Source organism: Lepidochelys olivacea, assembly GCF_965140295.1.
Source record: "Lepidochelys olivacea isolate rLepOli2 genome assembly, chromosome: 5".
Taxonomy (NCBI): domain Eukaryota; kingdom Metazoa; phylum Chordata; order Testudines; family Cheloniidae; genus Lepidochelys; species Lepidochelys olivacea.
The window spans coordinates 120994301-121010886 of NC_140415.1; the positions used below are offsets into that span (position 1 = coordinate 120994301).

General features: G+C 45.6%; 1 protein-coding gene across 1 annotated transcript in view; it reads left to right on the forward strand.

Annotated features, from left to right (window-relative positions):
- Positions 1 to 16586, forward strand: part of SVEP1 (sushi, von Willebrand factor type A, EGF and pentraxin domain containing 1) — a 171483-nt gene that overhangs the window by 95403 nt on the left and 59494 nt on the right. The window contains exons 26-31 of the mRNA XM_084629308.1: positions 5454 to 5655; positions 6379 to 6554; positions 8045 to 8169; positions 13273 to 13396; positions 13932 to 14102; positions 15612 to 15785. Coding sequence (XP_084485434.1) covers positions 5454 to 5655; positions 6379 to 6554; positions 8045 to 8169; positions 13273 to 13396; positions 13932 to 14102; positions 15612 to 15785 — 972 coding nt within the window. The remainder of the gene's footprint in view (positions 1 to 5453; positions 5656 to 6378; positions 6555 to 8044; positions 8170 to 13272; positions 13397 to 13931; positions 14103 to 15611; positions 15786 to 16586) is intronic.

Sequence of the window (16586 nt, forward strand, 5' to 3'; positions counted from 1 at the left end):
AGCAAAACTCTCCATCCCCCTCAGTAGCTGGTCCACCAGGTGTTGGAAGGTGGCCGGTGCTCCCTTGAAACCGAAAGGCAGGGTCAGGAACTCATAGAGCCCCAGAGGGGTGATAAAGGCCGATTTCAGCTGGGCATCTGCATCCAGCGGCACTTGCCAGTAGCCCTTTGTAAGGTCCATGGTGGTAAGGTACTGAGCTCCTCCCAGCTTGTCTAGGAGCTCGTCAGGCCTGGGCATGGGGTAGGCATCAGATACTGTGATGGCATTGAGCTTCTGATAGTCCACACAGAACCGGACCGACCCATCCTTTTTGGGGACCAGCACCACCGGCGAGGCCCAAGGGCTGGCAGATGGCTGGATCACCCCCAAAGCCAGCATGTCCCGGACTTCTCTTTCCAGGTCCTGAGCAGTTTTCCCTGTGACTCGGAAGGGGGAGCATCTTATCGGCGGGTGCGACCCTGTCTGCACCCGGTGGACAGTCAGATTAGTGTGTCCAGGCTGGATGGAAAACAGCTGGCGGTACGGATGCAGTACCCCCCTGACCTCAGCTTGCTGGGCAGGGGTTAGCTGATCCGAGAGGGGAATTGTTTCCAGGTGGGAACCAGCTCTGGTCCCAGGGAATAGATCTACTAAAGGGTCATCTCCCTGCTCCTCCCACTGTCCACACACGGCCAACACCACATTCCCCCGGCATGATATGGCTTCATCATATTCACATGGTACACCCGGCGGTGGTGTGCCCGGTTAGACAGCTCCACCACATAGTTTACCTCATTGAGCTGCTTGACAACCTTGAAAGGGCCATCTCAGACGGCCTGTAGTTTGTTCTTTCTCACGGGGATGAGAACCATCACCTGATCCCCGGTGGCGTAGGCACGGGCCCGCGCCGTACGGTCATACCAGATCTTCTGCTTCTTCTGGGCTCTGGCCAGAGTCTCCCTGGCCTGGCCCATGAGTTCAGCTAGTCTCTCTCGGAAGATCAGGACATACTCCACCACTGACTCTCCATCGGGAGTGGCCTTCCCCTCCCACTCGTCTCTCATCAGGTCCAGGGGGCCCCTTACCCTCCTTCCATATAACAGTTCAAAAGGCGAAAATCCGGTAGACTCCTGGGGCACCTCCCTGTATGCGAGCAGCAGGTGAGGTCAGTACTTGTCCCAATCCTGCGGGTGCTGGTTCATAAAGGTTTTCAGCATCATCTTTAATGTCCCATTGAACCTGTCCACCAGCCCATTGGACTGGGGGTGATAAGCTGAGGCCCAGTTGTGCCGGACCCCACATTTCTCCCACAAGCACCGGAGCAGGGCCGACATGAAGTTGGACCCTTGGTCTGTCAAGACTTCCTTGGGGAACCCCACTCGGCTGAAAATGGTCAGGAGCACATCTGCCACGGTGTCTGCTTCAATGGAAGCTAATGGCACTGCCTCGGGGTAGCGGGTGGCAAAATCTACCGTCACCAGAATGTATTTCTTCCCCGACCGGGTCGTCCTGCTGAGAGGCCCCACGATGTCCATGGCCACCTTCTGGAAAGGTTCTTCTATGATGGGCAAAGGTCTCAAAGCCGCTTTCCCCTTGTCCCGGGCCTTCCCCACCCTCTGACAGGGGTCACAGGATCGGCAATACTGCCGGACCGTGGTAAAGACCCCGGGCCAGTAAAAGTTCTGTAGCAACCTCTGCTGGGTGCACCGGATTCCCTGGCGCCCTGCGAGGGGGACATCATGGGCCAGGTACAGGAGCTTGCGGCGATACTTCTGGGGGACCACCAGCTGCCTCCTGATCCCACAGGACTCTACTTCCCTTGTGGGAGCCCATTCTCGGTACAGGAACCCCTTCTCCCACAGGAACCTCTCCTGGCAACCTCTCCTCGTGGTCCGTCCCACACTGAGGTCGGCCAGGTCCCTGAGCTTCCGCAAGGAGGGAATCTTTCCTCAACTCGGCCTGGAATTCAGCGGCTGGGGAAGGGATGGGGACCGGTTCCCTCTCACTGGCCAGGTCTGAGGCCACAGCCTCTCCAAGCCGTGCCCCTCGGCGCTCCCTCCCCACCAGGGTAGGGTCCTGCACCTCTGGTGTGGTACCCTCCCCAAGGTCAGGGCGCAGTGCCCCTCGCTGGCTCTGGCTACGGGTCACAACCAGGGCGGTCTGGGGGTTGCTTGGCCAGTCCTCTAGGTCCCCCCCCATCAAAACCTCAGTGGGCAAATGGTGGTGTATCCCCACATCCTTGGGGCCCTCCCTGGCCCCCCATTTCAGGTGTACCCTTGCCACGGGCACCTTAAATGGGGTCCCGCCCACCCCCGTCAGGGTCAGGTAGGTGTTGGGCACCACCCGATCTGGGGCCACCACCTCGGGCCGGGCCAGTGTCACCTCTGCGCCCGTATCCCAGTATCCATTGACCTTCCTCCCATCCACCTCCAGGGGAACAAGGCACTCTCTCCGGAGGGACAGCCCCGCGCCCACCCTGTAAACCGAGCACCCTGAGCCCAGAGCCTCCAGCCCTCTGGCGGGGCTGGCCGGGGGTACTCTTCCCTCCTGGGCATGTGGTAAACTGGCAGCCCCCCTTGCCTGGGTCGTCTGCCCCTCGTCCACCTGGGTCCCTACCCAGTTAACCCTGGGTAGGTTGGGTCTGCTCAGTCTGTCCCTGAGCCTGGGGCACTGGGTCCGTACGTGGCCTCTCTGGCCACAGTGATAGCAGCTCAGGTCACGTTGGTCCCCTCGAGCGGGTCAGAGGGGCCCGATGCCAGCCGTTCCCCTTTGGAGGGGGTTCTCCCTATTTCCCCGCTGGGAGGTCCCCTGGTGACTCTCTCTCTGCATCGGGGGGGCCTGTTCTTTTGGGACTCCTCCCTGCTACCCGCTGACCGACTGTTCACAAACTCGTCGGCCAGCTGCCCTGCGTGCTGGGGGTTCTCTAGCTTTTTGTCCACCAACCACAGCCTCAGGTCGGATGGGCACTGTTCATACAGTTGCTCCAGTACGATTAGGTCAAGCAGGTTCTCTTTAGCTTGGGCCCCAGCTGTCCACTTGTGGGCATATCCCTGCATCCGGTTGGCCAGTTGTAGGTAGGTAACCTCAGGAGTTTTATGCTGACTCCGGAACCTTCTCCGGTACATCTCGGGGGTCAGCCCAAACTCACGGAGCAGGGCCTGTTTGAACAGTTCATAGTCCCCTGCCTCCGCCCCTGTCATTCAGCTGTACACCTCCGTGGCCTTGGGGTCCAGTAAGGGGGTGAGAAACTGGAGCCTGTCTGCAGAGTCAACCCTGTGCAGCTTGCAGGCATTCTCAAAGGCCGTCAGGAAGCTATCTATGTCCTCCCCCTCCTTACGCTGGGCCAGGAAGCACTTATCAAAGTTCCTTGCAGTCTTGGATCCCCCTGCACTCACCGCAGCCGGGGCCCCACTGCTCCTCAGCCTGGCCAGCTCCAGTTCGTGCTGTCTTTGTTTCTCCTTCTCCTGACGTTCCCTCTCCTTCTTCTGACGTTCATGTTGACGTTGTTTTTCATGATCCTCCAGCTCCCTCATTTTCATCTCCCTCTCCCATTCCAGCCGCATCCGCTCCAGGGATGGGGAGCTCTGCCGGGAGGATCCCCTGCTGGCTGCCGGGGTCAGGGTGCCCTCGGTATTCGCTGGGCTTCTCCCAACCCCTCCCCCAGGCCTAGGTAGGAAGGGTCTCGGGATGTCCTCTACAGCAGTCTGACCCCTCCCAGCCCGGTTAGGCCCCAGGGCCCACGCTGCATCCGCCGGGCAGCTTCGCTCAGGGACAGCGATTGGGTCATCCAAGCGATCCCTCTCCTCCTACTGGGCAATCAGCTGTTCCTTGGTGGACCTCCCGATGCGCAGCCCCCTCTGCCTGCACAGCTCCACCAGGTCACTCTTAAGGCATTTAGCGTACATCTCCCTGCTGGCCACGCACAGGCCGGGCAGCTTTCCACGGTTTCCAGGAAAAACCCCTAGGGTGCCAGTCCTTCTTGAGGTCACCACCTCTTTACCAGGGTCGAGCTGCAGACTCCTCCACCCCGGGACCGCTCGCTGCAATCCCCCGGGGGGCCCTGTTACTGCAAAAGTCCTTCTCTCTGGTCACACGCTCCCAGGGGTTAACCGCCTCCTGAAACTCTCTCTCTCTCTGAATCTTCAGCACGCCTGGTCCCCGTCAATCCCCCTTCGTTTTACTGTTCCCCAGTCACTTACTGCAGGAAGCGCCGTTCACAGGGTGCAGTACATCCCACCGCTGCCACCAGTTGTCACGGAGTGTGGGGGAGCCCAGGCCCTGCACTCCTCTTCCTGGGATTCACTGAGACTCTCAGCCAGCCAGTAAAACAGAAGGTTTATTGGACAACAGGAACACAGTCCAAAACGGAGTTTGTGGGTGCACCCAGGACCCCTCAGTCAAGTCCTTCTGGGGGAGCAGGGAGCTTAGACCCCAGCCCTGGGGTTCCCTGCGTTCCTCCACCCAGCCCCAAACTGAAACTAAACCCAGCAGGTTCCCTGCCGCAGCCTCCGTCCACATTCCTGGGCAGAGGTGTTACCTCCCCCTCCTGGCTCAGGTGACAGGCTCTCAGGTCTCCCATCCCCAGGGCACATTCCCAGGTCAACACTCCCCCCTCCCTGCTGCGTCACATCGTCACAACTTCACATACTACTCGTGATGCTGTCATCAGAAAGTCACAGATATTGTGGTAACAAAGGGCTATACAGTCTTAAAGATGACTGGTCAAATTCCAACCTGGTGAGATTCCTTTGACTTCAGCGAGGTTACAGCAGAGATAAATTTGTCTCAATAACATTTCTGTTTTAAACAAGATGTTAATCTGTGATACCTTCTGTTCATATGTGGTGGATCTTCAGATGGAAGTTAAAGATCCACTGGCAATTTTTATGAAGGGGCAGGAGATGTGCTGGTCATCTATGCATCATCCCCTCTCTCAGTAGAACAGATTCTAATGTCCAGGGCTTTATGAGAACTACTACTGAATGCATAATGGTTGCTGCATTTGCACAGAACATGCATTTTACTTCTTTGTAAAGCACCTTGCAATACCTTGAACATGAAAGACACCAATTCTATTCCATAAATGTACAATATCTTAATTCCATAAAGAACCATGTCTCCATTTGGTCCCATTTTATACACAGGTCCAATCAGGCACTTTTGGATTTAGGATGGCCAGATGGACATGTTAGTTGTCTGACAGAGGGCTGAAAGGCACATCCAAGTGTGTGAAAGGTTCATGTTCATTATCTACCAGAAAATTACAATTTTTTTTTGTTGTGCTTCTTAAACCCTGCATCTCTTCTAGGTATGTGAACACCTTGTAGGCTAGAAATAGAATATTTCTAGTTCAGTCCAGTTGAAAGCAAATACTTTTAGCCTGGTTATGTTTTATTGCATTTGATTAAGCTTCATTTAATTTGTTGATACAGTTGCAAGAATGTAGATCTGAAAATTATTCTTGTTTGTTACAGAACAGTCCTCTGGTTTTAACCTGGATTTTGAAGTGTCTGGTATCTATGGCTATGTCATGCTTGACAATATTTTCCCGTCACTTGGTGACATCACCTGTGCATTCTGGATGAGATCAACTGACACTACTAATTATGGGACTCCAATTTCTTACGCAGTGGAGAATGGAAGTGACAATTCATTTCTGCTAACAGATTACAATGGGTAAATCAATCAACAGTCTTATTATCTTTCTTCCTAGATTATAACTGCATTTTAATTGATACAGAGGAGTCTAAACTAAAACACCAAATTCCAATGACGCCTGTCTTTGGGGAAGTTCATAGCTGAATCTGAATCAAAACTGTGTAGCTGGAGTTGCCCTTTCTTGCTGATTTTTTCCCTGTGATTAATTCCAAAACCCCCAAAATTTTGGGGCATTGGTGTCTGCAACAAAGTAGCAATGCTCAGAAGGCAGAATATTTCTTCCTGTCTTTTTTTACACAGAATAAAAAAGATGTATTTAAAGTAACATGTACATAAAAAAGGAGCTTATCAGCAGGCATATTGATTGCTGTGACCCTCTGGCCAATGGGCTGTGAGACACCAAGAACAACTCAAGTTTAGGAATCCACTGAAAAACATGACTGAAATTCCCTTTTTTTTTTTTTTTGGTAGTATTTACAGAGCTAAACATGTGGAAATAGCCCCTTATCTCACTGTCTGTGAGTATGATCATGATGACTCCCAAGTCTTCTCTTTGGGAACAAGTATGGCAGCAGGGACTTCCTGTGTGAGCTGGGGAAACTTAACCTCCTTCAGTAAATTACTTTTCCTGTGTAGGGAGTAGCAAGCAGAAAGAAAACTTTATTTTCTTGAAAGAGAATGTTATATTTATTAAAACTCTGCATGTGATTGAATGTGCCTTGGTATTTGCTTTTTATGCAGCTGGGTTCTTTATGTGAATGGGAAAGAGAGGATCACGGATTGTCCCTCTGTGAACGACGGCAACTGGCATCACATTGCAGTCACCTGGACATGCATGAATGGAGCCTGGAATGTGTATATTGATGGGAAGTTGTCTGATGGAGGCAGAGGTCTATCTGTAGGATCAAAAATCCCTGGTATATCTTGTTAACATTTGTTTGGCTCTGTTTTCTCTTTTCTCTTGTTATTGTAGGGCTTGCAAGGTTTGGAAGGTTTTGTTTATTTCTGTGTTCAACATTTATGTAGAACTGAATTATTTCATCCTTCGTCAGGCTGGGTAGTACCTTAGTTCATGAGTAGTCTCTCACTCAACCAATGGGAATATCATGGAGTAAGGTCTCATAGAAGCTGCTTAAGGATGGCAGAATCCTGCCCATAGAAGAAATGCATTGACTAAATTGACTAGAGAATATTTTAGTAAGAATTGATCTCACAGCTGGATGCCTGTGTTAAACTCAGGAGCGATTTTGGTTTGGAAGCATGTACTTAGAGGGTTTTTTTCTCATAATTTTCAGGCCTATTTTTGGAGTTTAGTTTCAGGAACACCTCTTCCTCACAGTATATGACATGTTTTTACATCCACTAGAATATGAATGACAGAACTGTTTTATGTCCACTTCTTTCATTGTTTCCTTTGATATGAGGAAGAAATTAAGATTCGTTTATTGTTAGAACTTGACACTTTCCCCCTGAAATCAGTGGCAAAACCCCCCATGATTGCAACGGGAGGATGATCAAGCCCTTAACTACCTGCTTGAAAATGAAGGACACTTAACAGGTTGCATGACATACAGTATTTGGAGTGTTTTCCATTCAGAGCAACTGTTGCATTGTAGTGTTAAAAGAAGACATGCAATATGTTATTTCATGGGAGAGCCAAAGAGCAGTGGAAGGTCCATGCTTTCCAGAGACGAGTACTGGTCATTTAAAATCTTTAATGAATATACCATTTTAGAACAGTCTTTTCAGAAACATAGCATGGTTTCTGTTTTTAATGGTGAAGTTCCTGCAGGGTTCTGTGCTCCCTCCCTCCATTCCCAACCACACTGTGGCTCTCTCCAAAACCTGGGCACAAGGCAGGAAGGCATCTGGCACCTCTGGCCTCATGTGGTGCCAGGCACAAACTGGTCTCCAATGTTACTGCTAATATTAGATGAGATAAAACAGAATTTACTTGTGTGGGGTGTTACAGTGTTTACCATCAAGTCTTCCATGTGGTTCAGTTGTTTGGAATCAAATGCTCCTTTTTTCTACATGGTATTTTAACTCTTTGTATAAGTTTTGAAACATTGATAAGGGATAATTTAAAGCAACAGTTAACCAACTGTTACTGTGAAATATGCTATGCCAATTAATAATTCATAATTACATTATTAGTTATGTTGTAATATGATTCACAATAAAACCTAGTTTAAGGGTAACTCTAAAAAGAAAAGGCCTTTCTTAAACAACCACTTAAAAGTATCTCCAGTTTCCAGTCAAGGTTAGCTTAACCTTTAAAGATCACTGCTACTAGGTAACCAATTTTTGTGGGTACTTTGGGTATTTGACAGTTTTTGCTCTAAGGTATTTACCATCATCAACAACTGTACAGAGCAGTAACATCTTCATTTTACTTTGTGTTTAGGTGGTGGTGCACTAATACTTGGACAAGAGCAAGACCAGAGAGGAGAAGGATTCAATCCAGCAGAATCTTTTGTGGGCTCTCTTAGCCAGCTCAACATCTGGGACCATGTCCTATCCCCACAGGAGGTGAATATTTACTTAATAGTTTTCATTCATTTGCTCAGTTTCCAAACTTAAACTAGTTTTAATGCATTTTTGCCAAATGGGCATGATCCAACTCCCACTGAAGTTAATGGGAATCTCATTGGGCCCTGTGTTGAGGTGATACTTTTATAGCTGTATGTCAATGTATATGGAGTAAGATTAAAACTGAAGCTTTTGGCCATTCCTCAATAACCAACTCGATGCAGGAGAGCAAAAGGGAAGGAGAAAACATACACAAAATATATTGTGACCATAGTAGAGCCCTCTCTACCAGAGAAGGGAGGAAACTCCATGAAATCTACTAGAGAACTTGCTCGGCAGGTCTCATTTACGTGGGAAGCGCTAAGGGCTTGATCCTGCTTCTACTGAAGTCATTGACAAAACACCAGTTAACTTCAGTGGCAGATGATCCAAGTCAAAGAACTACAGTGCTAGGTGCATGGAAACCCCCAGGTAAGTAGATAGAATGGAAGCTGTGAATGCTCAGTACCTCTGACAACCAGGCCACTTTTATTTAGCTACCAAAAATATGGATTTAGGTGCCTGATTTTAGGCCCCGAGGTTCAGAAATGTAGATCTTGCTGTTGGAAAGTAAAGTCGAAGGATCAGTGCTCAACATGAGCTGGGACTCACAAGAACAGATTTCTGGCTGTTTTTCCCCTCAGAAGAAAACAAGTACCTGCTCTTCATCTGATAGTACTTTTTTTAATTTTCTCCATTTTGTTTTTTAAAAAACAATAATACATTTTAAAGGTTCAAGAGATAAGAAAAGAAATCTTTCAATCCAGCATCTGACTGACCCTGTTCTGACAGAGTGTTCATGTCTGCTTTACCTTATGCCTTTCTTCTGTTCTCCTTTATTCAACATTACCCATAAGTTCTGCCACAGATTTTCTGCACTTTGTGTGTTGCTGAGAGTTGTATTCTCATCTTGAATCACAGGGATTTTGGTGCATCACGATAATGTGGATGTGAGTTTGAAGAAGTGCTCATTTCCTGTGCTTGAAGTCTTCACTGCTGTGCCATTCAAGTGGGATTTCCAAAAGCACTCTCAGCCCTGGCCTAACTCCAGTCCCATTGCTAAGAATGCAGAACACCCTCCCCCCACTAACTTCAACAGGAGCAGAGTTAATCCAATGAAAAGTGCTTTTGAAAATCCTATCCTTCAATTATGGTATGTCCCATAATCCATGGTCTTAATGCTAAAAAACAGATGTGAGACCACAACAGGAAAACTAGCCAAGTAAATTTCCCATAAACTTTTTACCTCTCTTGTTATTAGAGCTTGAAATAGTAAATCATCTTCTTTGTCTGTGTTTATTTCAAAGTTATTTTATACGCTAGAGCTTTAGCCCACTGAGATTATTGGTAAGCCTTTTCTTCCTACAAGCCTCCATGAAACGGAACGGAATAATGATGTACAGAATACGTTGCCAATTGAATAAAAGAGAGACTAAATAAATTCTTTAAGACTTCTTTAGATGTACTATTAGCTGTCCATTGACATGTTCATCATCTTCAGGTCAAACCCAGTGCTCTTTCATTTTTGCTGTAGTCTGGGTTGGGGGTTTTTTTTGGTTTGATTTGTTTTGGTTTGTGAGTGAGCTTAACACTCAATAAAAGATGCTGACTTGACAGCAGTGGAAAATGAAGTTCTCTGTACGTCAGTCGGGGGAAGGTCCCTTCCCTTTCCCCATCCAATATCCTCTTACCTTGTGTCTGCACTAGGGAGATCTCCCCCACAATTCCAAATGGTTTAAAACAGTTGGGTGCCTTAGCCTGGACCATTTTTCAGCAGCCCGGGCTGCAGGAAGGAGTTTTTTTTGAAGATGCTTCAGTAAAAATAGGTCAGGCTGCTGGTGCCTGGTCCATGTACCAGCTCCATCCAGTTGTACAATCTTTTATACTTCCGTGTAGATCAGGCCAAGCAGGGTGGGAGGAGGTGAGAGTAGTTTGGTTGCCATAATCACTAAATACCTGCCCTCCTCACTGAGGCTGACAACAAGATGCTACCTGTGACATGTGTTTGTGATATGGATACTTATCCATCAGAAACAGGACAGAGACCAGCCACCCATTTCATGCAGGCCACTGCTTTTTTTTTTTTTCCATCCCGCATGAAATATTCCACAGCTTCCGCACAGATTTGCATATCTGTTCTCCTAACCAGGCCAATCCCCTTCCAGGCAAATTGCTGTGTGCGATGAGAGAGGGGATTAAACCACACCAACGCTTTCCTCCTTGGGCTGCTCTTCCTTATTCTTCGCAATTTTTAATCCAACTTTGCATGTGGCCATAGAAAACATTCCTTTTTGCACCGGGGAATTACTAGAGTCGCTCTTCAGCACAGCCATGGAATGCACTAGTTCAGATATCAACATGTTTTTTTAATTAAATAACCATTTTCCTTCAGAGGGGTACTTCTGCCCTTCCTATTAGAGGGATGGAAGCCCTTAATCTTCTTTTACTGCACATTTGTCTTCTGTAGGGCATTTATCACTTTAAGCAGTTGCTTGGCTGAGAGCAATGCTTCTGTCTTAGGCCAGCTAGGGAGAGCTGTAATATACTCAATAGGACCTTTGCAGTGAGGTTATGGCATTACAGTTTATATAAGAGCTTTTGGACTCTATTCCAGGAGCTCTTTTACTTTCTTTTCCTGCAAAATTGGGGAAGGCTGATTCCAAGACCTTCCTTTCCACTTTCTTCACTCAACTGTCTAATCATCCCAGGTTTTATGTATTTTTTAAAAAAGCCCATAAATACCCTCACTTTTCAAGAGAGTTAAAAATCTTTCTGTGTGTCCAACAGAACCTTAGCCTCTCCTGCAAGATGATGCAGTCAGCGCACTAGGACCATGCTTGGGGTCATTGCTCAATGTCTAATGTGACATCCCGCGGTCACAAACCTATCTACATTTTTTTCTACTGAACATTTAAGCTCAGGGACTGCATACTGTGCAACCTCGGCTTTTGCCCCAGATCACTTCTGCTTGGTGACTAACGCCCTGTATTTAGAATTTTATTGAAAGGAAAGGACACAGAAAATAAATCAGTCCCCTGTCCAACATTTACCAGGCATGGACAGGTCACAGCAGCAAATTTTAACTTTTTTGAGTGTCCATGTCTCTTGAGGAAAACCCCCATTAAACCAACATATATCCTTCTCCCACACAGTACAAGGATGCAGGGCTCAGGTACTGACACAGGGCTTTACTCAGGGCTGTATATTTCTACTTGAACTGCGAGGAGAAAATAAATGTCTAGTATTAGTGCGTTATTAACGTAAATCCATCAATGAAGAGAACAAAACTTGCATGAAGAGTTTTTGAGACAATCAGACAATCCACTCCATTTGAGACAAATGAGACAATCCACTCCATTTCACTGTGCACAGGAAAGCATTGTGATTTCCCCCTTGTATCACCCAGTTGCGATGTCTTGCCATCTCCTGCAGAAAGGCAATTTGCTCAGGTTTGCAATGCACCACTGCAGTTATGGCAACTCTACCACGGTGAGGCGTAAAGGTCTTCTACATTCCATTGCTGTTGCATAACAAATCTTCCCATCAAAAGCAGTCCACTACTCATTTTTTTATGCTTTTTGGCTTGACACTGTGAACCGCACGCTCCCATTGCTGAGTGATGGTGGGAATACTGAAGTGCACCATCTGTGCATTCTTTCTATATATCTCCATCCCATATTTCCTGATGGTCATAACTATAGTATATGGCTCAAAATACTGTCATGGCTACATCTTCCTCAGGAAAACGATGACTGGTTCTCATTAATGAGGTTTAATCTATTGGATATACATTCTGGATATACAATGAGTTATTGTCTCATTGTGTGATTGAGTTATGGTACATGACTTTGCTGCCCTCAGGTACAAATGCTTGGAACTGGAAAATCTGACATTTCAAAATTAGTTTTCATTCTAGATCAGAAAGAAATACTGCAGTTTCCCATCATTTTGATTCAGAACTATCAAAATGTTAAGTGTTAATACTTGTCAGAACATAATATATTGTAAAATATTAAATGTAGTGAACATAATGTAATATAAAATATAATAATACATATAATAAGATCAGTATGTTAATAGAATCTGAAAGTCTAAATAAAAGGTTTCAAAGGGAGAAAATCTAAATGTTTTTAATCTTGTCAAAATTAAATGAGAAAGTCAAAATGATTTGACTTTTTCCCATTGAAAATTTTGTAAAAATCGACATGGTCCCACAAAAGATTGCAATTTTGACTAAACTGCATTTTTGTATGGAAAAACTATTCCATCAAACAAGTTTCATCCAGTTCAGGCTATCTAGCCATCCATTAATCTAACAACATAGCAGTTCTTTTATCCTATCCTCATGCATCCCAATTTCACATTCAGTGCTCACTTATAATAGGGCCCAATCCTGCTTCTAGTTAATTCCCGTTAACTGTGGTGTGTCCAAAATCTGGCCTATCATGTTTTGCAAAGTCACATAACAGCCTGGTTTATTTAAGGAATTCAGAAAACTTAATTCCTGGTTTCCAGGATACATCTTTTTTTAAAGCTTCATGTTGTGTTTACTGTCCTTAAAATTAGGTATCAAGAAATAAAACTATTTCAGAACTATTGCTCTTCTAAATTCATATTTCATTATTTCTAGTGGTAAAAGTTTCCCTTTACAAATACTTGAGAATCTGCTCAGATTCTTTCCCCTCACCTGTTTTTAATCTGTGGGGTAAATACACTGTTCTGCCAAATAGGCATACATAGAGCGTTTTAAATTAGCATGTTTCCTACATCACCTGTAGGACAATACTCTTCTGTCAGATCCACCCAGTAGTAAATTGCTTCAGTGTTCCACCATTGCACTGATGACAATAAGTGATCCAGACAAATAAGAAGAGCAGAATACCTATGAGCTTGCTCAAAAAGCCCACTAAAGTCATGGTAAGACTCTCACTGACTCAATGGGCTTTGAATCAGATTCTAGGTTCAGTACTGCAGATGTGAGAGGAAAATTTTGTTTGTGATCTTTTCTTACAAAGATGTCTGTTAGTTAGCAAACTCTATCTAACCATGTGTTTTGAACCTTAGGTAAAATCCCTAGCTACTTCCTGTCCAGAAGAATTGCGAAAAGGAAATGTATTGGCCTGGCCAGATTTCCTGCCTGGGGTTATTGGAAGAGTGAAGATAGATTACAGGAGCATATTTTGTGCCGGTTAGAACTTTATCTCCTAGAAGTGTTTTTGTTCCGAGTAATAACACAGTAAGACTTTTTATAAGGTTAAATGTGGTATAATGTGACCCCTGTCCTACTAGCCTTGAATACGCTATTTTGATAATTTAATGGTTGGTACATTCAGTCTTCATTCCTAAAATTCCAGTGTTTTGTAACAAAAGTTCATTGGAATCTCAAACAGAGATTTATGGCTTCCTGTATTGAGATGTTGAAAGAGTGATGATTGATGATATTGGATCAAATGGAGGATTTTTCCACTCATTCATGCTCACAATAGTTTGAATATATTGTGGTATCTTTTTGTTTCCTCCTTTTGCTTGGAAATATATTTTAGTTCATATATGTTGATATAGGGAAGCTCTTTGAATCTGGAAATAATATATACATCTTATAGTATAACACTTTCCAGTAATATCATTCCCAGATAAACATGCACAGCATCACGGATATTTAAAAACAAATACATTTGTTTTGATTCAGGGCTAAGTCTGTTGTGTGTGCGTTTTGTCCTCAGATTGCCAGTCCTTAGAAGGATCCATACCTCATCTGCGGACCTCATCAACCAATTTAAAGCCAGGGTCAAAAGTGAGCCTCTCCTGTGATCCAGGCTTCCAAATAGTGGGGAACTCTGTCCAGCACTGTCTAAATTTGGGACAATGGACTCGACCTCTTCCCCGCTGTGAAAGTGAGTAGACTGTGTTAGCGTAGCAGCCTGCATCTGCAGGCTGCTGTATCAGTCACAAGCCACGCTTAGGAAATCTTGGTTTCTTTGTTTGGATGCAATTAAAACAAGGACTCCTGAGAACGTAACACAGACCTGATGATTTATCCAGCGCCTCACAGCCTCCCAAGTCTTGCCCCTTAGATCATAAGCAAATTTGGAGAAAAGCTTAAAAAATCGACTGTATCTGACTTTTCTTTCAGCAATGGTGAGATTGAGGCAGCCAGGTAGCAAAATTCTCCTCCAGCTCCTTCTGATTTCATACTATTTAGGGAGGTGGTGTGGTGCAGTAGATAGGGCATTGGACTGGTACTCAGCAGCGTGGGTTTGATTCCCAGCCCTGTCACTGACTTACTGTGTGACCTCGATTTTCCCCATCTGTAAGATGGGGATAATTATACTTCCTTTCTTTGTAAAATACTTTGAGATCTATGGATGAAAAGCACAATATAGCCCTGATCCAAAACCTATAGGAGTCCATAAGGAGCTTTCTACTGACTTCAGTGAGCTTTGAATCAGGGTCTATGAGTGCTGGGTTATTACTATTAGCTTGATCCATTGGGAGTCTTTCCTTCCATACTGCTGTCAAGGGCTTGTGTCTTCTTCCCCTGACATTTATCCGTTGGTATTGTCATTCATGAAATTGACAGTAGTTCTGTCTAACTGGTAGTTATATGGCCTCCATTACCATGATATCAAGCATCTCGCAATCTGTGGTGTTTTTATCCTCACGATATCCCTGTGAGGTAGGGAAGTGCTGTTATGCCCATTTTACAGGTGGGGAACTGAACCATAGAGAGACTTATGTGCCAGATTTTTAAAGGTATTTATAGGCACTTAGCTCCCATTGCACTCTGGTCCTACGTGTCTTGTCCGAGGTCACACAGTCTGTGGCAGAGCAGGGAATTGAATTCAGGTAAAAAAAAAAACCATCCCCATACCTGAAACTGATTAGCAGCCTTGTTGGCAGCCTGAGGCATAGAGCCTGAGATTCCCGCTCACTTTGAGACATGTCCCTTGTGCACCTGAGTTGAGACACATTGACTAGGGATGTGTGGAGAAACTTGCCTTTTTGCTGGTGGTGCTGAACCTTTTCTGTGGACAAACAGAGGGCGTCAGTCTCTAGGGCTGTCAGGCCTTCACCTTTATGAACAGTCTATTCACATACACATGTTTTCAGCTGCAGAGACAGTGTATTAATCCTCAGAGGCTCTTTCACTGCAGTCTTCACTCTGCATTTCCATTCAGAGCCCATCATTAGAAAATCCTAGCTGTAAAAGCTAAACTTTAAGGGCCAAAATCATCCCTGATAAAGCTTCTTTGACTTCAGTGGAGCTACACCAGGCATGTAGTTGGCTCTGAGATTTCTTCAGGAGTTCAATCTCGCGCTAACTGCACTGGTGCCAGGAGGTGATTCACGGAATGTGTCTGATCGGCTAACGTGTTTTTACTCTCCTTGTCTCTGGTGTGTAGGAATCAGCTGTGGAGTCCCTCCACCTTTAGAAAATGGATTTTATTCTGCTGAGGACTTCTTTGCGGGTAGCACGGTTAGCTACCAGTGCAATAATGGCTATTATTTGTTGGGGGATTCAAGGATGTTCTGCACTGACAATGGAAGCTGGAATGGCATCTCGCCGTCTTGCCTTGGTGAGATATGTCACTTACGTGGCTGTATTATTGATGTTACAGGCTAAATCCTGCTCCTCTTCCTCTCCCAAAACTCCCATTGACTCCAGTGGGAGAGTGACATTGGTAAGACTTGCAAGATAGGGCCCAATGTGATTTGCATTTGAATTGTGTTTATTTTATTTTAACTTTTGTAGCGCTCATCTCACACTCTAGGCTCATTAAGTCATCAGAAAACATGAAGCCGAAGATCTTCCAATCCAACATAATCTCCCTTTATACATGACCTCCATTGCATAGCACAGCCTCCAACAGTCTCCGTTACAACCTCAAAGCTGATCTCACCCCATCTGTTGTTCTACCTTCTCACTATTCTCTCCCTCACAGAAAAAGCTTGTAAAAACAGGTCCATTTTATAACAGCTCTTAAGTTCACCATATCTGGGCCCTGCCAAACCTTGCATGGTTTCTGGAGGACTCGGAACCCAAGCCATAGGATGTTAGAAGCCAAGACCTTGCACTATATGCCAGGAGCCTGAGTCTCCACTGCCTAGCACATTGTGTAGTCATTTACACGGGTGAAAAGTGAGTGTGCATTGGGTGGGAAACACAACGTGCCTGATTCCTCATGGCCCTGCACTTTATGCAGTTATTTACACCAGTCTAAAGTGGATGTAAAATGTGACAAGATCAGAATAGTAATGATTTACATGCCCCTTGCTATAGCGTAAATGACTGCACAAAGTGCAGAGCGTTGGAGGGTCAGTCCCTACCATTCTGATTTGATAGCATTTTATATCACTTTGAGCTCTCTTGAAACAGG